Here is a 24,431-nt window from a genome sequence, read left to right on the forward strand (position 1 = left end):
GGCTGCCCTCTGCGCGTGCACATCCCTGGCATTTCCCTGTGTGCTAAATCTCCTCTCCTTTAAGGACACCCATCAGACTGAATCAGCTAAAGTCCTCATTTTAACTTAATCACCTCTTCGAATACAGTCACATTCTGAGGTGCTGGGGATTGGAGCTTGAACTTATGAATTGCGGGGGACACAATTCTGGCCATCACAATGCCCATTTTGGAGAGAAGGATCTAGAGACACAGAAAGGTCAAACAGCTTGCAGCTCCTCAGCATCAGAACTGGGATGCAGACGCAGGCAGGTCAACTGCGGTGACTGAACACCAACCATTTCTCCACACATCTAGTTTTGGGCCTGGAAGAGTGAAGACGGATGGAAAGGTCTTTTGAAGAATTAAAAAAAAAAAAAAAAAATAGAACAGAATAAAGAAATAATATTCTCAGGCTTTTCTGAGTTGTGCAATCTGTCCCAGGAAACAGAATGGAGCTGAATGCCCCAGGAGCCAGGATGGACGGTCCTCTCATAGGCTCCCTTTTAAAATCTGGGCTTTAAGGAGAAAGATGTAAATCTCGGTTAAAACGGCCGGAAAGGTCAACAACTTAGCATAAGCTGAAATCCACTGATCCCTGTTCTGGAGGGACCAGGTGTTAAGTTATGGGCTGAGAAGGGTGACACCTGCTGGGCACCGAGGACAAGAATAGGTGGGACCTGGCTCCTGTCATATGTGGTCCCTTGCTGCCCTCTTCTGGCAAGAATTGGGAATACGCAGGAAGCTGCAGGTAGCCCCACTTCCTCCAAAACCCACAAATCTCCTGGGAAAGACAGAAAGAATCTACTGGAATCAGAGTGTGGCGCACGTCAGTTCCTCCCTCTCCACACACATACACACATATTGAACCAATGTTACAGTCAATTTTCACTTTTTAGCATTCTGTGACTGTGTAGCTGTTTTAAAAGTTGCTTAAGATAGTTTTTGTTTTGGTTTGGTTTTTTTTTTTTTTTTTTGAGACAGAGTCTCGCTCTGTCTCCCATGCTGCTGGAGTGCAGTGGCGCGATCTCGGCTCACTACAAGCTCCGCCTCCCGGGTACAAGCGATTCTCCTGCCTCAGCCTCCCAAGTAGCTGGGATTACAGGTGCACACCACCATGCCTGTCTAACTTTTGCATTTTTAGTAGAGACGGGATTTCACCATGTTGGCCAGGCTGGTCTCGAACTCGTGGCCTCAAAGGATCCACCCACTTAGGCCTCCCAAAGTGCTGGGATTACAGGCGTCAGCCACCCTGCCCGGCCAAGGTTGAATTTAAAAACTTATTACATTTGCCACCTTTTCAAAGATGATGTTTCTTAAGGTACAAGAATATGATAATTAAAATACAAGTTTTGGTGATTTAACAAAATGCTAGTTTGTTCATCATTTCATATGCTCTTTTTTTATTTTTTATTTTTTTAGAGACAGGGTCTCCCTCCCGGTGACTCCGTCACCCAGGCTGGAGTGCAGTGGTACGATCGAAGCTCACTGCAGCCTCAAACTCCTGGTCTCTATCCTCTCATCTCAGCCTCCTGAGCACCACATCTGGCTTATTTTTAAATTTTTTGTAGAGAGGGGGTGTCAGTGTCTGGCTACGTTGCCCAGGCTGGTCTTGAATTCCTGGTCTCAAGTGACCCTCCTGTCTCAGCCTCCCACAGAGCTGGGATTACAGGCATGAGCCACTGCACCAGGCCTTTATGTTTTCAAAAATTGTAAACTCGTTGGTTTGGAAATACTTGTTTTCAATATTTTAAAAATCACTATTTGTTATGCGATAGCCTAGGGATCCCACCATTTGGTTGCAGTACTTTTGAAAAATAATCATTTTTATTTTCAAATGTGAATTTTCATCAAAATAATCATTTTTATTTTCAAATGTGAATTTTCATCAAAACAAAACCAGTAGCTCATGTTTTAGAAATTTATCTTTGGTATAGATATGTGGGCAAAAACATTCCAAAGTAATAAAGGAACCCCTTGAGTTGAGAAGCATTACATAAATGCCAGAAAAAAACCATTGATCTCACCGAGAACTCCTAGAATTCCTGATCAGTTGTGCCACACAGAATAGGCTGCCTTGTGTGCCTCTGTGAAATTCCAAATGGGTGGCTCAAGAGCTCCTGGCTCATGTGTGAGTCCCCAGACCTTCTTCATGCAGTTACCAGAACAATTGTTTAAAATGCAGTCAGATCATGATACTCCTCTGCTTCTGGAGAGGCCAAATGTCACACCTTTGATCTTAGAATAAAATACTGATTCCTTCCTGGCTTTACAAGGCCAGGTGCTCTGACTCATGCCAGCCCCGCCAGGCCTGCCTTTGGTCACTTTTCCTTCTCCTTCAGCTATTTGCATTTTCATCCTTTAGGGACCTTTCTGTGGACTCTACTTCAACATTCTGTTTATTTCTTTCGGAGCATTTGCTTCCATCTGTAATAACTGTGCATGTTTATCCGTTGTTCATTTCTTGTCTCCACCATTAGGCGGCATCCCCAGGGGGAGGTCCTCATCCACTTTGCTCTTTGCTGTGTTCCCAGTGCCTAATGAGCATTATTTGTCAATGAGTGAGTGAGTGAATGAAGTGAGCAAAGGAACACAATGAGTGGTGACAGACACCTAAGGTCACTCCACGCAGATCATAGTACTAGCTTATTTACATAAATATTTAAGGAAGTTCCATCCATGGCCCATGGCCTGGGAAGCGAAGAGAGGGCTACGGTTGGGATCAGGCCAACAGCTGTACTTTCATCTTTGACTTAAACTTCTCATCAAAACCATTCCCCTCCCTGCTTAGAGAATACCAGGGAAGCAGACAGAACCTCAGGAGCCACTGACCCACATGCTAAGGAAGCTGGAAGGCAGCAAGGAAGCACAGGCTTGCTAACTCAACAGGTGCAATTTTGCGTCAGTGCTGTGGGTACCGATCCAGGATGCAAACACCAGCTGCTCAACCAACAGGAACACTTTGTGTTGATCCAATGTCTTCCCCTTGAAAAGGTGCCAGCACAGTCTCATAGGCACACAGCCCTGCTCAGAGGTAGGCACGTTAACATTCCCATTTTAAAAATGACAGGAGAATGCACCCATGATCGGTGGGCTGGGCACAGTATTGGCCAGCAGGCTCATGTCTTCCAGGGGTTCTGTCTCCATTTTCACTGTGAGACAATCAGAGCCTGAACAAGGGAAACTAAGTTCAGAACTGTCACCAGTTCTAAATCTGTGCCTGAGGAAGCCTGATGAGAGCCGTCTCCAGGAGAGGTAGCTAGGGTGGAAATGCTTGCTGGGCTCCAGGGAGGCCTGGGCCAGACAGCCTGGGGCACAGTTTCCTCCCTCCCTCCTGAAGTGTTACTGGTTTGATGTAATTTCCGCTGCCATTCATGGCCTTTCTCCTAGGCAGGATCCTGGCACCTGACTGAGGAACCATCCAAAGAACAAGGTTAAGCCAGAATAAAATGTCCAAGAGCCTCCCAGGCTGGGGCAGCCATCAGGGCGGGCTGATCTGGGGGTTCTTCAGGAAGGTGGCCAGTTTTTGGGCCACAGCATCCATTTCGATCGGGTTGGTGCACTGAAAGAGGTTGCTGTTCCGGACGAAATAGTGTTTCAGGAAGTGCTGGCTCACGCACTTGTGCAATTTCCTCACCAGGCGCAGAAACGCTTTGCTGAAGACCTTCCAGTCTTTAAAGTGGGGATATTTCTCGCAGGTCCAAAAGAGCACAGTCTGTGGAAGGAAGAAGTGCTGTCAGACATTGTTTCAGGCAATGGAGGAGGATATCTAGGAAACAATTATTGAGTTTATGTGGCCTTGGAAGGAGCGAGAAAAGAGTTGCCTGGGCAGACTGGATCTACCATGAATTCACAATCCCCAACTTCAGGTGGGCCTTCAGTTTACAAGTTGGTCTCCCGCACCTCTTCCCAAATCTCCTCCAACATTTCCAATGTCACCACTCCAGGCAATGTCTTTGCCTCCTATTTTATGGAGAAAATGGAACCCCTCATCCTCCCAAACCAGACAGACAGATCTTGCCTACTGCAGCACCCTCCTTTCTTCCTCCCTGCTTCTGCCTCTTCTGCCTGTGGGGCGATCCCTCCACAGGGTCCTGGATGCCATCTTCCAGGAACTGTATATGACAGATTACCCTCTTCCTCAACTGCTTTTCACAAGTTGAAAGCTCTCCTGCCACCCCAACGCCACATCTGCCTCCTGCCCTCACTCTTCCCTCTGCAAATCCAGGTTTCTCCAGAGAGTCAGCTCTATTGTTTGTCGTCATTTCCTCTCCTCCCGTTTCTCAACTCAGTCCGCTCCAAGATGGATTCTTCTCTCATTAATCCTCAAAGGCTCCTCTCTTCAAGGCCCAGTGATCTCCATGTTTCTCAATCCAACAGGCCTTTGTCAGCCTGCACCTTACCTGACCTTTCAGCGGACCTGGTTCTCTCGCCCACACCCTCCCTCCTGAGCCATCCTTCACTTGACTTCCAAGCAATCGACTCTCTGGGTTTTCTCCTAGCATTACAGCGCCTCCTTGGCAGGCTTCTACTCCTTGGCCTGCCTTTGAGAGGTGGAGTTTCTGGAGGCTCAGTTCTAGGCCCTCTTCTCCTCTCACTGTACATTCATTCCTCAGCTCTGTGTTCCCTCCACAACAGCAGCTCTAATTCTCACTACAAATCAATGACTTGCAAATTTGTGTCTCCAGCCCAGACTTCTCCTCTGACCTCCTTACCGTGTATCTCTTGAGTATCTGAAAGTTATCTCAGTCCCAACATGTCCAAACTGAACCCCTGCTCTTCCTGCACAAACCTGATCTGCCTCCAGAGTTGCTTAACTAGCTAGTTGTGCAACATCCTTCTCCCTTACCGCCCCCAGTCAAGTCCTGCAATCCTCTTGCCTGAGTATTTCTCGAGTCTACCCATTTACCTTCACCTCGAGTATTATTCTACCATCCCCCTCCACACTGCCTCCACATCTCACTGGACCTCTGCAGTAGCCATCTCATCAGCCCATCCCTGTTCTTGCCACCATCCAAACTATCACCATCCACACTGCTGCCAATATACATCTACTTCCCTTCTCATCTAAAATACTTCAAGCTCTTCCCATTGTTTGTTAGCTAAAAACATCATCCTTAACATGGTGTGGTTTATAAGGTTTGGTCCCTGCCTTCTTTTCCAGACGCATCTTGACCCTTATCCTCCCTTGCTGTCTTCATGTAGCCACACCAGCTGTTTCATGCTCCATTCTACCACAGGGCCTTTGCACCTCCTGCTTCAGCTGCATAGGACAAACTTCTTTCCCTTCTTTGTCCATCAGATCAAATGTCCCTAGTACAGCCACTGCACACTCTCTTAGCCATGTACTTCTCATAAGAAGCAGCGACAACTATAGTAGTTTTTATATTTATGTGATTGATTGTATCATTTCCCCTACTGGATTATAAACTTTATGAGAACAGTGAATGATGCCTATTTTTATTCACTATTAAGCTATCCAGTACCCAGCAGAGGCTAGCCCATGAGAGGAAGTCAATAAACATTTATTGAATAAGTGAATTAATGAATTATCCATTCATGTTATGGTTTAGATATTGAGTATTTTTATACAGTCTTTATTTTTTAGAGCAGTTGTAAGTTCATAGAGCAGTTGTAGGTTCATAATCAAACCTGTATTTAGATTATATGATTATGAATAAATGAGTTAGAGATAATTTCATGCAAGTGAAGATAACCTAGATACCAGAAAAAAATGTTAATTCCTCTTGTTAATTAAGCTTTTATCATCCTAAGCAAACTGGGGCAGTTAAGCTCATTATAACCAAGCCAATGTACTTTGAGTGGGTTTTAGGAATAAATAAGTCAATAAAAGAGAAGCTTTTCCTTCATATGAAACAGTCTTGGGGCAGAGCCTTTTTGACAGTGTCAAGAGAGTGTCAGACTTAAGGTGAGGCGAGGCTGAGTGCCACAGCTTCCTAATGCTGTTTTGCAACCCAGCCTCTTCCACTTTCCCCAGAATGAAGACTTGGCAAGGATCCAGCACACTCAAGTCATCATCTGAGATGGTGTCTAACACCACGTTTGTCACCAGCCACATTCACTTCAAGGGTGAGGATGCCTAAATGGGAGATAATTCTGTCTGTGGACTAAGGATGGAAGACCAGAGAAAAAGGCAGTTAGCACTTTCTGTTTATCTTACTCCAGAAACAGCCCCCTTAAAAAAAAATGCCCATCCTTGAGGATGCCCAATTCTATTGTGCCATGCAGGTGGGTCAGGGAGGACTGAAACAGAATCCTTAAGGAGTTGCCTTAAAATCCACTAGGTGACTTAGGAACTATCAGAATAGAAGTCAGCCCTTGTGGGGAGTACAGATTTGCAAGCAGCTATGGGTTGGGAGATTCATGGTGGCCCCATTCAATCATGCCTGAAATATTCATGTCACTGAATGGTATTTCCATCCATCTTAATTGAGAGGTAATGAAGTCAATTGTTAAGGTTATGAGGTTTTGATATGAGATAGACTTGAGTTTGCATCTCAGCTCTGCCTCTTCTAGTGTGGCCTGTATAAAGGAAAGCAAGAGAAGCTAAATCCACAGAACAAATCAAAGTATCTTCTGCAAGCACATGCCCTCCATCCAGGAGAACAGCCTGCGTGTTTTTAGGGGAGTGTGCTTGGGACACGTTGAGAATATTGGAACTCCAGAGAAAAGCCCCAGTGCATGTGAATGAGATGTTAACAGATTCTTCCGCAAGTCAAAATGGATAGGTTATCAGAAAGATAAGAAGGTGAAGCAAAGATTAGTGATTTTGTGCAAAAAAGAAGAGAAAAGTTGAGCAAGATGTGAAGCCACTCATTCATTTGCTCTACAAATATTTAATGTGCTACTATGTACAAAGCATTGGGAGAGATACTGGGGGTGTTATTCATCCTTCTCCCAGTGAACAAGAGCGCTGAGTAAGGTCATCATGCTAGCTGGACAAGACCAATGTGGTATCTGTCCTTCAAGAAGTTACTTTAGAGCAGATGGAGTAACATGGGGCAAGAAGAGAGTTTTGTCTATCGAATGAGAGGAGGAACAGGTATGTGAGGAAGGCACCTCACAGGTAGGTGACTGCCCCAGGGACCTGTGCTTACCTGAGTGGAAAGGCAGTCCATCCTTTCTGGAGCCAGAGAGGAGGGCTGAAGCTCCTAGACCCACACTAGCTAGGCTGGCTGGGGTGTCCTGCAAGAGTCTCCTACCTCCCTACCCCAGCAGGCTGCACAGAACTGCTACATGAGAGTCCGCTTCACTCTGTGTGGTCCACAATTTGAGAAAGAGGGAGTCGGGAGGGTGGTCAAAGGCCCCCTTCCCAGGGAGGCCCCCCTAACTGCCCAGTCCAGGTCAGGCTCTGCTGCTTTGAGCCTTCACAGAGCCATGCTCCTCCCGTTCCAGTGCTTCCTCACTGTGTGATTGTACATGCACCCACCGGCTTGCCTTACCCATGTCTATGTCCCACGCTAGACCAGAAGTGACAGAGTGAGGAACCACATCTGTGTCTGTTCACCTTTGTGCTGGCAGGGGTTGAGCCCACAGCAGGTACTGGGGCAGGCCTCTGGCCCAGAGTAATCTCAATAGACACTTGCTGAATGAGTGAGTGAAGGCGTGAATGGATGTGTACTGTTGGGTTTAGGGCAAGGAGAGGCAGGTGCTGGCAGAGCAAGGGAAAATTCTTGCCTGGTGATTTGGACCCTGGAAAGAGGTGTGTGGCAGTACGTGTGTGGTAACCTCTGTGTTGCATTTCCTGATTCCCTCTGTGTTAGTGGGTCTGCGTGCATGAGGAAGCAGTGGGTTCTAAGACTGGCACAAACATAAAGCCATCAAAGTGTGAGGCACAAATCACATTTTGTAATTTATTTCTGAACCTCAGCAGGGTTTCTGGCACCTAGTGGGCACTCAGGTTGGTTTGGTGGTAAAATAAAAGTGAGAGGGGAGGAAAAGTGGGAGAGAAGAGAATTGGAAAAGGGAAGGAAGGGAGGAAATTTTACCCTCACAGGGGTGTTGTGGACTCCCATATGGTGCTAGCTTACATATTTCCATAATAAAGAGGCATTTGTTGGACGGCAAATGTAGATACTAGAGCCTCATTTTTCACACATGCCAGCCCTACTGAGTGGCTCTGGCCAGGCCCTAAAGAGGCCACAGGGAGAATGATCTATCCAAAGCTGCCCCTGGGCCTTCTCCCACCTGCCCCACACTTACCTGCAGATGGTGGGACGTGATGACCGGCCTGTTCCCTGGGCACCAGACGTCCTCCTTCAGCTGCCTCATGACCTGAAAACACTTCCTACGGCAGCCCCCATCCTCATCCAGCTGTTCTAGCAACACCTGCTCAGCACGGAGGAAGCTCAGCTGCCAGTGATAATTTGAACACGGCAACAAGTTAAACCCAAACGACTGGAAGAAAGAGAAAAACATTGGGAAATGAGAACAATGTTCACTGGTGTAGAAAGCCATTTCTGAAGCAGTCCGCTGGTCTGGGGAACTTGTCACCAGGCAGACAGCACATCCTATGTGGGGATGAAAAGGGGGTGTCAGGGAGACCACAAGCCACTTTGGATGTGGACAGTTAGAAGGTGGTACCCACTTCCTCTCCTGCAGCAGTTCTCCAACTTGAGCATGCATCAGAATCACATCACCCGGAGGGCTTCTTAAAACACATATTGCTGGGCCCTGTTCAAGGGTGTCATTCAGCAGATCCAGACTGGGGGCCCGGGAAGCTGCATTTCTAACAAGTTCTCAGGTGGCGCTGGTGCAGGGCCCACACTTTGAGAACTATTGATCTAGTGACACCTCAACTTTCCTTTGAAACTCCTTGGCAGTCAGTAATGCTGTGACTGGTTAAGCTGTTGGCATCACTGCTCTGGAGAGCTGGGTCCCGCCCACTGATACCTTGATGCACGCCACTCTCTCTTGGGAAGGCCAGCGCTGCAGACATCGAGGCCACCGAGCTTTCTCGGACCAGGTGGTGGGGATCTCCACTGCGGGGGCCAGCTCCAATTCCACCTGATATGCAGATGTTTCCACAGCAATCCAAACTGCAGAGCGGTTTCCTAGCATGCTGACCTTACCTGACAGGAAATGACCAAATGGATAAGGAGAAGAGAAAGGCTTGCACATTACAAGCGTTCAAACAAGAAATTTGTGAGCAGTTGCTCTAATCAGCACCTTGCAACTGGTGTGGCAACTTTCACAATGTCTGTAGCACGTCAAGGATCACAATCTCTGTAGCATGTCAAGAATCACAATGCCTGTAGCAGGTCAAGGTTTTGACATCAAAACCAGATGGTTAGTCACCTAGCCAGCGTCAGAGCATTACTAAGAAGTCTCATTGCTAGTGGGTTTTTCTTTCTCCCCCAATCCCAAGGCCTTTGTGGTACCTTTTCTTTTAAATTAATAGATTATTTTCAAGAGGCTCAACTGAAAGTAAAAGCCATAGAATAAAAAGAAAAAGTGTAGTACATATGCTCCTTGACTTACGATGGGGTCACATCCCGATAAAGCTGAAAATATTGTAAGTTTTAAATGTATTAATACACCGAACCTACCAAACATCATAGCTTAGCCTAGCCTACCTTCAATGTGCTCAAAACACTTACATTAACTTAGAGTTGGACAAAATCATCTAACACAAAGCCTATTTTATCATAAAGTGTTGAATATCTCATGGAATTCATTGAATGGTTGTATGGGTACTCAAAGTACGGGTTCTACTAAACATGTATCACTTTTGCACCCTTGTAAAGTAAAAAAAATCATATGTTGAGCCATGGCAAGTTGGGGACTGTCTGTATTTGCTACTGTAAAATGAAACCTAACTATTTTTCTATATCCTTCTCCATTCCACCCAAATATCTAAATGTTGGTTTTCAGAGTAATGCAAACATAGGGAAGGCTAATGTCATTTTTTTTTTCCTTCTTCACCTAGATGTTCTGACACTGGCTGGGGACAGTATGAGCCTCCTTATTTATTCATATGCCTTTGGTGAAATTCGGCTTCACCTGTCTTTTATCTAGGCCTCAGTCTCTTAGATGGTATTTGTTTTTACCATCCACTCAGCTAGCCGAGCCTCAGAGGTATCTATCATCAGAAACCCCTGTAACCACAAAATACATCAAAGCACGTCACAGCCACTGTTTCAGAGGATTGAGTGATTTGAAAGAAGCCGCCATTGCCTCATTTTCCAACCAGGAAAAGAGAAGAAGAGAAAACTATGCATCTAGTAGTTTTCCAGCTCACATACTATAATTTCCTCATTTCCAATTTGCTCTTTCTTCTTTCAAAAGATACAGTTTTTGTTTGTTTGTTTGCCTTCATTGCAGATAAAGATAAGCAGTCTTGAATAGATCAGGATCTATTCATCCTTATTTGCTCATCCCAATTTTTGAAATAGATCAGAATCTATTATTTTGCATTTCCTTGCACAGAGAAGAAAATGGAAACACGTTAATTGTGTTAGGCTTTTCAAAATGGAAACATTCCCTGGCGAGGTGGGATAAAGGGCTTGTTGCCTGCATGTCATCAGAGCTGCCCAGACAGGAACATGACAACTGGCACTTTAGCATTATTTACCAAAAGCATCTCATCAACCTTGCCCAGTCTGAATCTCTGCTTTGCACTTTCACTATGAATAATGTCACACAGCATAAGAGGTGAGTCGATGCTGCAGCCAGCCCACTGGCCCCCACCCTGCTCTGCAGCTGGCTCTGCTTACGAGGTGTGCAACCTTCAGAAGTGACTTAATCTCTCTAAGTCTCAGTTTCCTCATCCCTAAAACAGGTAGGAAAATAATTCTTACTGTATTATGTGGTTATGAGGATTAAATTAAATAACCCATGAAACTTACTCTACTTAGTAAAAAATCTATTAAACATAAATTATTACCATTATGAAAATTTTCAGAACTATTCTGTCTAGACAAACAAATGTATGTACGAATACGTCCTTTTATTTTCACACAGATGGAATCTCATATTGTTTGGCAGTTTGGTTTTTCACTTAACTATCTAGCCCATGCATTTTTCATAGCTCTGTATGTATGCATGGGCATATGCCTGTTCTTTTGTAAGGCTGCATAGTAGTCCAGTAGGCAGAGACAGCATAATTTAAGTTAGCCAATTTTCCTTTGTTAGCCATTTAGATTACTTCTATTTACTATTATAAAATCTACGGCAGAGAATATTCTGGTGCATATTTCTTTGTGTATTTGTAGAAATATATTTCTAGAACTGGAATTGCTGAATTGTCAAGTGAGCACATTATGAAAATAAAATAGAGACAACTTGCTCTTTAAAAAGGAGACACCAATTTCCACTTCTAATAACAACACGAAAATACCCATTTCACCATGCCCACTCGACACTAAGCATGATCAAACTTTTCATTTCTTTTAACTTGTTAGATATTTTAATGTACCTAACATGAGGTATATTCTAATATATGTTGAAATATACATTAGATGGAATGTCTTTTCTTATTTTTGCAAGTCATTTGTATTCTTTTTCTGTGATTCCTTTTTTTTTTTTTTTGGTAATTATTTCTATTGGTCAGCTCATCTTTTTTCTTATTGGTTTATAAATTGAGAAAAATTTTATTTTCCTAATTATATAATTAAGAAAATTGGCCATTTCTTCCCAGTTTGAAATTCTCCTTTTCACTTTGTGTGAACAAAAAGGGTGTGTGTGTGTGTGCATATGCTGTACAGTAGCTTAAGACTTTGGAGTTGTCAAATTTAGTCAGTTCTTTTGGCTCCTGGATTTTGTGTTTTGGTTCAAGTTAGTGGTTTCCAAATGTGGAATCTCAGCACACTGTGTACTGCAGTCAGATGGAGGTGCTGCAGTAAAAATGTACTAATAAAGAAGACCTGGGGTTTGTGAATAATTTCCTTTTAAAAAAAATATGCTTAAGTTTTTAAGCCTGGTTAAGGTGCATAATCCACAGCATTTTATATCTATGCCAGCGCAGTAACTTTCGCAAAGCCACAACACTATTTTGTTAGTATGAATTCCAACCTTCTGTGCATCAATGGCAGGGGAAAAAAGCTGATTCATCTTATTAAGATTAAACAAATGTGAAGAGCACATGATTATTTTCTCAAATGTAGGCTGTGAGTTGCAGGTAACACCCAAACAGAGGTTTTGTAGAGCGAAAGGGGAATGCCAGCAATTACCCTTGCCCTTGTTCCTGATAAGCTCACCTGAGAGGTGACAGGTTCTAATTGCGTTTTCCACCAGCTTCCGGAACACCAGGAGGACCTTAGCGGGCACAATGTCTCCGTCGATGTTCACGTCTGTCTCATGCCACTGCCACAGGCTCTTCATAAACTGTCCTACCTCCAGCCACTGCTGCAGACCCTCAGGGTCCCGCAAAGGGCAGGGCAGCCTGGTGCCCTGCAGGGTGTAGTACCGCCAGCGCTGCTCCCTGGCCCCCCTGTACCCAGCCAGGCCTTTTATTGGGACTGTGACAAGGAACTGACTGGGGGCCAAAACCTAGGGTCAGGAAAGGATTGAAAACAAGCATGAATACACAGATTCGGGAGGTAACGGAAGTCCTGGGAGCCGACCTGTCTCGCCAGGCAGCTCTCTTAACCACTCCACCCTCAGCAGTGTGACCAGATACATAGGGACATAGACCTGGGTGTTACCAGTGGATTACCTCTTTGTTCTGCTACTGAATCACTGTAAATACTTTGGGCAAGTACATTAGCTCACTGAGTTTATTATCTTATGACTATACAAGTAAAGACAGTGAGCTGGACCAGGAACTCCAGAGGAGGCCTAAAGTTTGAGAAAGAAGAATGAGTATGCATTGAGTTCCCTGCAGACGTGACACTGCAATTCTAAAGTATTTGACCATTTCAACTTCACAATCACACAGTAAGGTGAGCTTTGTTGCCATTTTCCAGATGAGGAATCCAAGATGCAGAGGGGCTTGGAGATCTCCCCAGGGACACACAGCCAGTAAGTAGAAGAGTCAGAATTCGAGTTTAGGTCTTTGGACAGCTTGTTCAGTTATTATTTCTCTACCCTGGGCTGGCACTCAGTCAACAATGAATGACATGGAATGGTGAATGTTTTGACACAAATAAAAGGTGGGAAGTAACAGGAAGGGAGTTTAAAAGATTTTGTAAAATGTCTCCTTTTTTGGGGTGGGGGGGCCTTTACTGATGACCCATGGTCAGTGTTCATGACTAACCCTTCCAAAATCAAAGGCAAAATGAAAGCTTATTTGTTGAGACAATGTGAGCTGTTGAGATAATTCTAAGTTTAAAGAAAAAAAGCAAACAATCAGAATCCACCTAATCCCTTTCTCCAGGAACCAGTGAAGCAATGACTGGGGGAAAGCAGGCAGACCAGCAGCCAAGAGATAGAACAAGTGGGTAAACAGAGCAGCCAAAGGAGCCTGAACTCTGACCATGTCCCACTTCACACACACCTTCAGCTGTGAGTCAGCTGCCTCCTCTTCACGGAAAGCTCTGACCATGGAATTTGGTTAACTCTTGCCCAGGGCCAGTCATTGACCCATTGAGGGGTGAATGTCCTAATCAGCCCCAGCTGGTTCTGCCTAACTCTAAGAAAACAATAGTTTGATGTTTTAGATGATGTATCCACAGACTTCTGGTACCCACAGAAAGGTAGCTGGATTTAAAAAGAGGAAAAAAACATCCAAAGTCCCTGGAATTTCAGATCTGTACATTATTTCAATTCACTTTCATGTGAATTCAAAAGCAGAACTATCATGTTGTTAGTCATGTAAGTGGTGCTTAGTAAATACTTGTTGAGCAGCCTGGGCAATATGACGAAATCCATCTCTACAAAATAAAAAAATAAAAATAAAAATTAGCCAGGCATGGTGGCATTTGCATCTGTAGTCCCAGCTGCTCAGGTGACTGAGGTGGGAAATCACTTAAGCCTGGGAGGTTGAGGCTGCAGTAAGCCATGATCTCATCACTGCACTCCAGCCTGGGTGACAGAATGAGACCCTATCTTTAAAAAACAAACAAACAGAAAAAAACTTGTTGAATTTGATCTAAGTTAAAAGCAATTTTATATGCTATGCTGTAGCTATTTTTGAAACTTAATATGTAAGACATGACATATATAAATGCAAGATATATTTTAAGCTATGAATTCTAAGTAGGACCACAGAAGGAAATTTCCTTGGGTGTAGTGCTAAGAAAAGTAATGTAATATCTCTATTTCCAGTCACTGGTCTATGCGTGACCAAGTTAGATTGGCCTGGGTGGGAGAGTTGGGCAACTGATGCTCTAGCATTCCAGGATTCAATCTAGTTTTATATTTTTCACCCTGGGATTAATTTCCTACAATCTGACTCTGTTTCAAATCCACAAATCCCAGCATCTCTTGGGTGGTTCTTGCATCCACCAAACTTGAGATGTAATGGGCCAGCAATGATCTTTTGCTCAGGTACTAATTCTTTTGCTCATTCATTTATTCATTCATTCCACATATGTTAAGTGTCTACCATGTGCCACACACCATGCTGGGTGCTGGGAGCAAAACAATCGGTAAACATGGTCCTTACAATCAAGGGATGTGCAGTCTGTTGTGAGAAATGGGCCATGAGTACATACAAATTTAATACAAAGTGAAAGAGGTATGTGGCATAATACAAATCAAGATAAAGAATGATGGAGATTCAGAATGATTCAGAATCTCACTTCTCTCACCTCTAAAACTGAAATAACCGGAGTGTCTTTTCCACAAGGTGGTTTACAGGTTTAAGTGAGGTCGTTTCTGTGTGTTCAGCTCTGCCCTCACTACTGTGCTGCTTGAATGTTGGCTTACACTGGGTGGGATTCCTTAGCAGGCAGAGGGGTTGCCAGCCTGCTCCTGCAGCTTCTCAGTGGCACCTCTTCTACTTTCTTCCTTCCCCATCTGCAACCCACAGACTATGACTTTCAATGGTCTTCTTATGGATGCCCTCAGTTCCCTCCACCACACCTCCAATTTATTAAGTAGGTGCTTAATAAATGAATGTGTATTTAACTGAGCTTTGATGGTGACAGCAGAATGTGCTTTGGAACCAAAAGCTTCTGTGTGAGTTCTGGCTTTAGTGCCTGATATGACTTGATCAAGTCATTTGACTTCTCTAAGCCTACTTTTTCTCATCTAGGAATGTGGGGGCTCAAAGGAAATAACATCTATCTTTTCTTCTTTTTCTAAAGAGACAGAGTCTCACTGCATTGCCCAGGTTGGTCTCAAACTCTTGGCCTCAAGCAATCCTCCCGCCTCGGCCTCCCAAAGTGCTGGGATTATAGGCATAAGCCACGCCGCTGGCTGAAATGACATGTATAACATGAGACTGTAAATAGTAAAAACTAAGAGTACCTGTGAAAACAAGAATTGTTATGAGTATTCTGAGTGAGGCAAGCATCTGTCACACACTGAGATTCACCTGCCCAAGTGTCCTGGCTCTGTTGGTGGCACTTGGAGACAGTGAGACTTGCTTACCTTAATATTTTCATTGTATGTGTCAGAGTAAGGCACAGCTTGAAATCTAATGTCTTGGTTGCTGATGTTTGTGGTCAAATGATGAACGACTTTCTGCACCTCCTCCATAGCCTGGGAAATCTGCTGGCGCCTCAAGTCCACCTGGGTGTGAGAAGGACCAGCAAAGGTGGTTATTTCCTCTGTGGGCCCCAAGGCACTGGCATAAGATAGTGAGGAGACAAAGGTACAGCGAGGGGTGACCGAGGGAGTTCAGCTCAAAAATTCCGCCTTCCCAAGACGCCGGGGAGATGGACGTAGGTCTGACTCCACTGAGAAGATATTTGTTGGTGCCTCAATGTTCTTTTCTGTAACAGATGCATTCATTTGATATTTATCTAGGACCTACTATGTAGCAGGTGCCAGGCCAGGTGCTGGGGACACAACAGTGATTAAGACAACAGTGAACAATGTAGATACTTGCCCTCTAGCTGAAAATATAGGAATACATGTAGATAAAATACATAATATATAATTATAATATATATCATTATAATATATAGCATCATACCTGATATAACACACAGACACACATATAAATGTGTGTATATATATGTATTCCTGTATATATATGTGTGTGTGTGTGTGTGTGTATGTATATGTGTCTGTGTGTGTGTATATGTTATAATATCAGGTATAAGTCCCATGAAGAAAAATAAAATATGATAAGGGACTAGAGAATAAAGGGGTAGCTATTTTAGTTAGGGTGGACAATGGACAAAGAATACTTATCTAAAGAGGTGACATTTGAGTGAGGCTGAAGACAGCTTAGGAGAGCAGATTCCATGCTCCTCCTCTGACGTAGGCAATGCTCTAAGGCTAGCAGCAAGGCCACTGTGGTTGGATCCGGCAAAAGGAAAGTGATAGGAGGTGAGTTGGGAAAGGAAAGCAGGGGTCAGATCATCACACAGGGTTTTGTGAACCATGGTGAGACTCTACCATGGTATCGTCATGCCTGCTGCCCACAGTGTGAATATTAAACTGCTTAACATGTATCAGCACCTCGCAGCCTGCTTCCCACTGATGTCATCAGCAAATGATGATTCTCTTTGCCTCTGTACTCACCCTTGCCTTTTGCTTCTAGACCCTTAAGAAAAGGCATGTTTCTGCTGACAGCAAGTTACCACAGCGAGGTAGGAAGAATTGGGAAATTCTCATAGAAAACTGAACACTAATCAGATACTTAAAGTTTAGGGAAACAGATGTTTGTGGGAAACACAAAGGAACTTTTAGTGAACTCCAGGAGAGACACAGAAAAATCCAAGTAAGAGATGGAAGAGTCTGCCAGTTTTTTCTGAAATGGAGGGGGCGCTTTGTCATCTTGCTCAGGAGGCACCTGTAAGCTGCTGTCATGACAGCGAGACTCTCCTTCAGAGGCTCCTTCAGCCAGGGGCCAATTTCAGGCAATATCTGATACATCGCAATCTAACACCCATCCATGAATCTTTATATTCTCTCCAAATTTGGTATAACGGCTGTTTCTACGTATTCTAGAGTCATTTTGAGACACCCATAAACTGATCACGACAGCCAGAAAAAAAAAGCCCAAGTCAAAGAGATTCCGTTTTCCTAAACTAGGTCATCAACCAGGCCAGTTACCTGAGATCTCACTCATACTTCCCATCAACCAGCAAGCGAACTTCATATGTTCACGGAATAAGAAAGTGACTGTGCACCTACTGGTACACATGTTGTATAGCACATATAGGGTCAATTCATCAACAAGAACTTTTTTAACACATCCTCTGTGGTGGGCACCATCACATGCTGGAACACAGCAATGCACAAGATAGACATGGTCATGCATTCACAGTAGTGAGGAAGACAAATTGTATAGAATATAAGTGTGGGGATGCTGTTATGAGAAAAATAACAAATGACAAAAATAAAGGTTTTAGAAGCCCAAAATTAAGGGTCCTCTCCAGCATAGGACTTCCCCTCTGTGTTGTGATTCAATTCCACTTGAGTAATTTGAGTGGAGCATCCATTTTATGCTGGGCTCTGTGCACACATGTTGCCATGAGGTTTACAGATAACTTGACAAAGCAAGACAAATAACCTGGAAATTAAAATCACTGCAATCTATTGCAAGGTAGAGGTTTGCACAGATGCTATGAATACATAGAAAAAGGACACTTCATCCAGTTTGGAGGTTGGGAGGCCTTCCTGGAGGCACAGTGTGTTGGAGTTGTATCTTGAAAGCTTACTAGGCGTTAGCTAGGAAAAAGGGGGCATGAAAGTTGTTCTAGAAAGAGAAAATAGCAGGTATTGAGCCAGGTATGAGGCGCACAAAGAGAGAATTTGTGCGCCTCATGCCTGTGCAATTGTTCCTGTGATATTTTTAGAACACAATTGCCTTAGAGGAGGTGGTGAAGTGGGAGAATAAACAGTGAGAGGTCCCGAAAGTAAAGGAAGAGTTTCAAGAACAAAGTCAACAGTAAGTGGCTGAGTAAGTTAAGACTCCCAAATGTCCATGGAGTCTGACAGCTAGAATAGGATGGCTGCATTGGGGGAATGCTGGGCACTAGCATTAATGGTGGGGGAGAGGTGGGCGTTAAATGTGGATTAAGGGTGAATGGAAGACAACCAAGTGAAGACAGAGGTAAGCAACCCCTCCAAGAACTTTTTTTTTTTTTTTTTTTAAGACGGAGTCTTGCTCTGTCACCAGGCTGGAGTGCAGTGGCGTGATCTTGGCTCACTGCAAACTCTGCCACCCGCGTTCAAGTGATTCTCCTGCCTCAGCCTCCTGAGTAGCTGGGACTACAGGCTCGCACCACCACACCTGGCTAATTTTTGTATTTTTAGTAGAGATGGGGTTTCACCAGGTTAGCTAGGATGGTCTCGATCTCCTGACCTCGTGATCTGCCCACCTTGGCCTCCTAAAGTGCTAGGATTACACTTAGGAGGAGTGAGCCACCGTGCCCAGCCCCAAGAACTTTTACTATGGGAAAAACCAAAACAACAGGGATGGGAACAGTTTTGTTTTGTTTTTTCCTTACAAAATGACACACAGGCTTAAACATGTTTAAATGCTGAGATAAAAGAGTCAGTGGTGAAAGAAGAGGTAGCAGAGAGCAAAACCATTTGGTAAGGATTTACCATTTGGTAAGCAAAACCATCCGGAAACCTGCGTGAGGAATTCATCTTGGTGTAGCAGAAGGAAAGAAGGGGAAAAGGTTGCATGCAGATATAGATAAAAGGGCAGGGGGCAGTGAAAATCAGAGAGATTTCCAGTCTGCTGTCTATGTTCTTTATAGAGTGGGAGATGTTAATGAGCTAAGAGTGAAGTGGAAGGCAAGAGATTTCAGGCGATAGACTGCTGTAATAGCTGCTATAAGGAATGAGAGATTGTTTAGGTACATGCGTAAAGATAACCTGACAAGACTTGGCTGAGGCTGGGTCCCTGAGGCTGTGGGATATCAGTAAGCTCAGTTGTGAGATCTTCTCCACCATCTCTTAGCCCTCCAAAGGTAAGAGTTGAGGTGCTAAGACTGGAGTTTGCTGGACAAAAGCTGGAGAAAGATATAAAAGCAACAGAGGATTTTGGTAGTGGGCTATATTTTCCAGCCTGAATAAAGAACAGATAAAGCTAGTGGTAGAACAGGGAATATTAGGCAACTTCAGGGACCTGAAGTCTGAGCAGGTACAGTGGGGAAAAGTAATACAAGGGTTAACTAGATAGAACATTACAGGCAGAGTGGTTGAGAAATAGTATTCTCTAACAGTTAAGTTCTCAGAATGTGTTGGAGACCAAGACTAGCATCCTGAATCTGCCAGCCCCAATGATGTAATTCCATAGAACTTGAATGTTAGTAACATAGCAGTGACTATATATATATATATATATGTATTTTGTTTCCTGAGTTAATAAGCTAATGAAAGATTCATCACCATCAAATCATTTTTAACTAATAGAAGCTTAACAGTGTGTGTGCATGTGTGCATGTATGTACGTGTGTGTGTGTATGCACATAACACATGTGAAGAGCAGCCTATTGGAAAAAGTACGTCATTGTAAATCTGTTCTACAAATTGTGCCCTCATTTGATGGTGAAATGAGGACACAAGCAGGACAAGATCACACTGAGCAGGACAAGGTCACACACTCCTGGAAAACAACTATAATCTCTCACCTGTTACACAGGTTATTAGCTCACCTTTATGACCTGTTTTGATTGCCAAAGGTGAAAGTCAGAGTAAGAGAATGCTTTTTGAGACCCAGAACCACAAATTCCAGTTTTAATTTTCTTCCTGCATCACTTCTGCTGCAACTTAGACTCAGGATCTTAGAAATGGAAGAGACCCCAGAAATTGCCTTGTCTGGTGTGACTTTATGGAGGATCAGAGTGACAAGGTGACTTTCCTAACATCACACTGGCAGTTAGAGGTAGAACTAGACAGGCTCTCCAACACTTCTTTCCCATCACACTTTGCCACACCCTTAAGTACTGATGTACCAGCAATACTGCCTACCCTTTATCCTCTTCCTGAACCTAAAAATGCCTTCAATTTAAAGTCAAGACTCATGAAATAAGGAGTCCTAAGTCTCCATGTATTTGGGCATCAGCAACTATTCCGGCATCTAACAAGCACAAAGCGTCATGCAGCAAGGGCCAGACAGTGATGCCCTTGCTGTGGGACCTGAGTGGAAGCCTCTTTCTCTAGGTGATGGGCAGCCCCATCCTTCCCACATCTCTGGCTACACTTCCTGCATAAGTTCTTACCCACACAGCCTCACCGTGCTGTTTGGTAGCCCCAGAAGTGATTTGTGCTGGGGGTTTCCAGGCTTAGTCCCAGACACCACTTGTCACCCTCATGGTGTGACAACACAGAACCCCCAGACTGTTTCTCTCCACTAATTCTGGCCACACCCTAAACAGATACAGCAAGAAGTTCATTTCAGGGTGTGGAAAAGCAGGCAGTGGGGCTTGGGGTAGCTGCACAGTGATCTAAAGAAGGAGGCTCTAACACAAGTAGAGACCCGTTGCAAGCCCAACCCTGGAATTCCTTTACTGCCTCTCAAACTTTAGGAAGCCAGCAAGATACCAGTTGCAGCCTCAAGGCAGCCTTGAGGCAACCTTGTCACCAAACTCAGTTCATGGCAAAACATGGAAACAAATGTTGTTTGGGCCTCGCTCTTCCCAGGCATGTCTCCATGCTGTCGCAGGTCCATGTCCCATCCTGGGCCACTTTCCCCTCCTCCTCCTTAACCGCAGCATCAGGCTCATTGTTGCCCCACAAGTCATTTGCTGCTATTAATAGCTCAAGTTTGTGAATAGTTTACTGTTTCAAATATAAATTATGGGGATTCAAGGTTAACCCCTATAATATCACTCTGACTCACTTGCATTCCGATACACTTCCTTGCGAGAGAGACAGAGTGGTGGTGCTAAGTAGCATGCCAGGAATGTCACACAGGCCTGGTCACACCCATGACCACACAGCCTATGTGTACGTCATTCCCAAAGAGTGTTACTGAGGAGAAAAGGCTGAGGACTTCCTTCCAGAAAACAAGAAGTCAGACTTCTAATTCCGGAATTTCATTAAATCCAATCATCAGTTAGAAAAATTTCAACAAAACAAAAACTGGCACCATCTCTGTCTTTCAGGGGCTAATAATGTAAAGAAAGGGAAAGTTAAATCCAGTGATAGATACACACGAGACCATAGGCTTTCCATCATCATAACCCTTCCTTTTTAGACTAATCCTACTGTCGAAGGCTCATTCGTGCCTACCCATCATTCTTTAAGATGGATGCTATGATTATCCCCATTTTATAGATGAGGAAACCAAAGTTCAGAACATTTAAAATAATTTGCCTAGGTTCCCAAAGTTAGTAAGTTACAGAACATATCCTTCCAAAGCCCATATTTGTAACCACTGCCCTGTTCTGTCTCCCCAAAAGAAAAAGGTGACTGGGAATGAAACACACCTTAAATGTTTGAATAGGATTCCCTTAGCCCAGAAGATCTTTCCTATACTTGTCCACTTATTATAACCCTACACTTCCTCCAAGGCTTTGTCTCCACTCTTCTTTCTGTAAGACACCTTTCCCATCAGAACTAATGCACCTCTGTTCTCCTCCAGCAATCTGTTGAAATCTCTACTGCATCCCTTATGGTCTACTACGCATTATATTAAGCACTTGCCTGACTGCATGTGAAATTCCCTCCTTCTTCCTTTGGGGTTATGTACAAAATCTGCAGATGGGACAGGGCTATCCTAGACACCAAAACCAAAATTTCTCTCTCATTTAGCAGGCCACATCTCAGGCCTTGGTCTACCCTCAAACCGTAGCACAGTATTTTGCACAAAGCAGGTGCTTAGTATGTGTTTGCAGAGATATAGAGGAGTTTAGCAGAGGACATTCGGCCTTTGGACTAAAAAAAGACAAGGCTGAAACTTCAGAGCCCTCTCAATTTAGCTGTGTAACTTTGGACAAGTTATTTAATCTCCACAAGCCTCTGTTTCCTCCTCTGTAAAAACGGAGGCAATATGTACATCACATAGTTGTTGATTAGATTAAATGAGATCCTGTATGCGCCTTGACCTGTCGCCTTCCACACCAATCTTGCCTTACCTTTAACGAACTCTAAAGATATTTGTGATCATATATGTGCAAGATACTCTGAATGTCGAAGGCAAGAAAGGCATGCAAGACACTGTTCTCCCCTCCAGAAACTTATAAAGAATGAAATGATATGACATGTAAGTTGCCAACCAAGATGATAATAGAAAAGTGTCAGGAGTTGATACACAAACTCATGATCAAATAAATGGTGCCAGTAATACTAATTATAACGGGAGTGAATATGTGGGCAAAATCATTTGGTGCTGGGGTGTCAGGGACTATTTCTTGAGAAAGTGGACTCTGAGTTTGAAGGATGAATATGAGCCAGAAAAGTGGCGAGGGGGAGCTAGGGCCCTTGGCCTGCTCAGGCCCAGTTCTTGTTGGGCAGAAATGGAAGACTCAACCACCTACAGGAATGGAGTAGGCAACACATGTGACAGAGGCAGCGGGGGCCAGGAGCAAGTGTCAGACACAGAAGTGATCAGCCTCCTGAGAATTGGCCAGCACATGCTCTGGCTAACAAACACTCAGCCCCAGCACATGGTTTCCAGGCAAGAAATTGGGACCTGTAGTAGCCAAATACTCTGATTTTTTTTCCCCTGGAAAGACAGAAATCTGGATTTCTATGCAAAATCTATTTTGAAATGTTTGTGAAAAACATTATAAATCATCTACAGGCCAAACAAAACATGAGCACAAGCTGGATTCAACATATCAAACACTGTTTAGGATTTCTGCCATTGGAAATGCAGGGGGAGCAGAGGGTAGAAAGATAGAGCAGTTCAAGTTACTTGAACACCACGCTAAAAGTTTTGGAGTTTTTTCTTACAAAAAATACAGGACCCATGAAAAAAATGCCAGCCAATATCTCTTTCATTTAGAGTCCTCAAAGGGAGGAAAAATGGGAAATCACTTTCTTTACTCTAGTTTTTATCATCCCAGGCTGTCCTGATTTATCTCTCTTAATGGTTTTGCCTAAGAAATATACTTTACTTATCACTATGATAACGATTTTCGCCTTTGTACTTGTAAAGGCCTGAAAACTGCAGACCAGTGCCTACTTCTTAGTCAATTTAAATATTTTGGTTTTAACATTAACATCATGCCTTTGTAAGTTCATCTGTAAATGAAAAGACTTCAACTAGATAATATTTAAGTTTCCTTCAAGTTCTAACATTTGACATGACCATCTAGACCATCTCGAAGAAATTAAGTTCTTAACTGATGTGTACTAAAAATATAATAATATTTTAAAACCTAGTAGTTTCAGAGTTTTTAAAAAGCTTTGTTTTAATTTCATTAGCTCTTTTTCCATGACCCCATGAGGCGCCTATTATTATTCCCATTTTACAGAGAAGAAGGCCAAGGCTCAGGCAGGTTAAGTGACTCATGACCACACGAGTGTCAGTGGCAGAGCTGGAGTTTTTCCCCCGTTCCCCAGATTCCAACTCTCCATTCTATACCCAGTAAGTCTCTGGACACTGGACCCTCAAAGAGAAGTAAGGCTGAGATATGTTAAGTCCCCCAACATTGTTTTGGGGGACAGTCTGTTTTCTGAGGAGCATTTTATGTATCTTTTAGAAACAGCCTGAGATCCTTTCTGGATGAAGATTTGTTTGGAAGCAGTGTGAATGGTGAGGGGATACATGGGAGAGACCCGGTCTGTCCTTACCTTATTCGGTGATGAAGGTTTGTTTGGAAGCAGTGTGAATGGGGAGGAGGTACACGGGGGAGACCAGGTCTGTCCTTACCTTATTCAGTAGGCAATCTTCTAAGCCTCCCACAGTAACGGATTTCATGGCTTCTTGGTCAGTCCTGAGTAGAACAGCAACTTCCTGGTTTGTTTGTTTGTTTTTCTCAATGGAGTGCAACACTTGTGAGTAAACAGCACTCCCAGTAATGTGAGTCTCTGGGTACTAAATTTTTCTGGAAGTGTGTAATGGACCAGAGACTTGCCTTCCGAACTCTTCACTCATGTTTTTATTTCCAAATTCTGAAAATCCATCTGTCATCTTTTGGGAAATTAAAAAAAAAAGAATTTAGAAAGAAGAGTTGATAAAAATGAATTTGAGTCCAACCTAATTATACCTTATTTAGCTACACTGACTGGTTCTTTGACCAGAGAGATATTTTCCAAATTGTATTTCCCACCCAAGTACTTAAAAGTTCCACCCAAGTCAGAAATACCCTGTAGTTGGTTTCTCCTCACCTTTTATGCTCCTATCCTGACACTAGATGCACCGCGGAACTCAGTATCTTATACCTCCTCGTCCTTATCCTGTTGACAGTAAACACCCCTTGCTCTCCAATC

At 43.7% G+C, this 24,431-nt stretch overlaps 1 protein-coding gene across 1 annotated transcript; it reads right to left on the reverse strand.

The window, feature by feature from the left end:
* Positions 1–1,924: 1,924 nt before the first annotated feature.
* MAB21L3 (mab-21 like 3) lies at positions 1,925–24,082 on the reverse strand. The gene is made up of 6 exons (XM_023222783.2): positions 23,872–24,082; positions 15,513–15,653; positions 12,236–12,527; positions 8,931–9,109; positions 8,241–8,435; positions 1,925–3,732 (listed from the first exon to the last, which is right to left on the reverse strand). Exons 1-6 carry the CDS (start codon positions 23,917–23,919, stop codon positions 3,499–3,501), a joined length of 1,089 nt encoding a protein of 362 aa, XP_023078551.2. The 5' UTR covers positions 23,920–24,082; the 3' UTR covers positions 1,925–3,498.
* Positions 24,083–24,431: the final 349 nt, after the last annotated feature.

The sequence above is a fragment of the Piliocolobus tephrosceles genome, chromosome 1, assembly GCF_002776525.5.
Source record: "Piliocolobus tephrosceles isolate RC106 chromosome 1, ASM277652v3, whole genome shotgun sequence".
NCBI classification, from domain to species: domain Eukaryota; kingdom Metazoa; phylum Chordata; class Mammalia; order Primates; family Cercopithecidae; genus Piliocolobus; species Piliocolobus tephrosceles.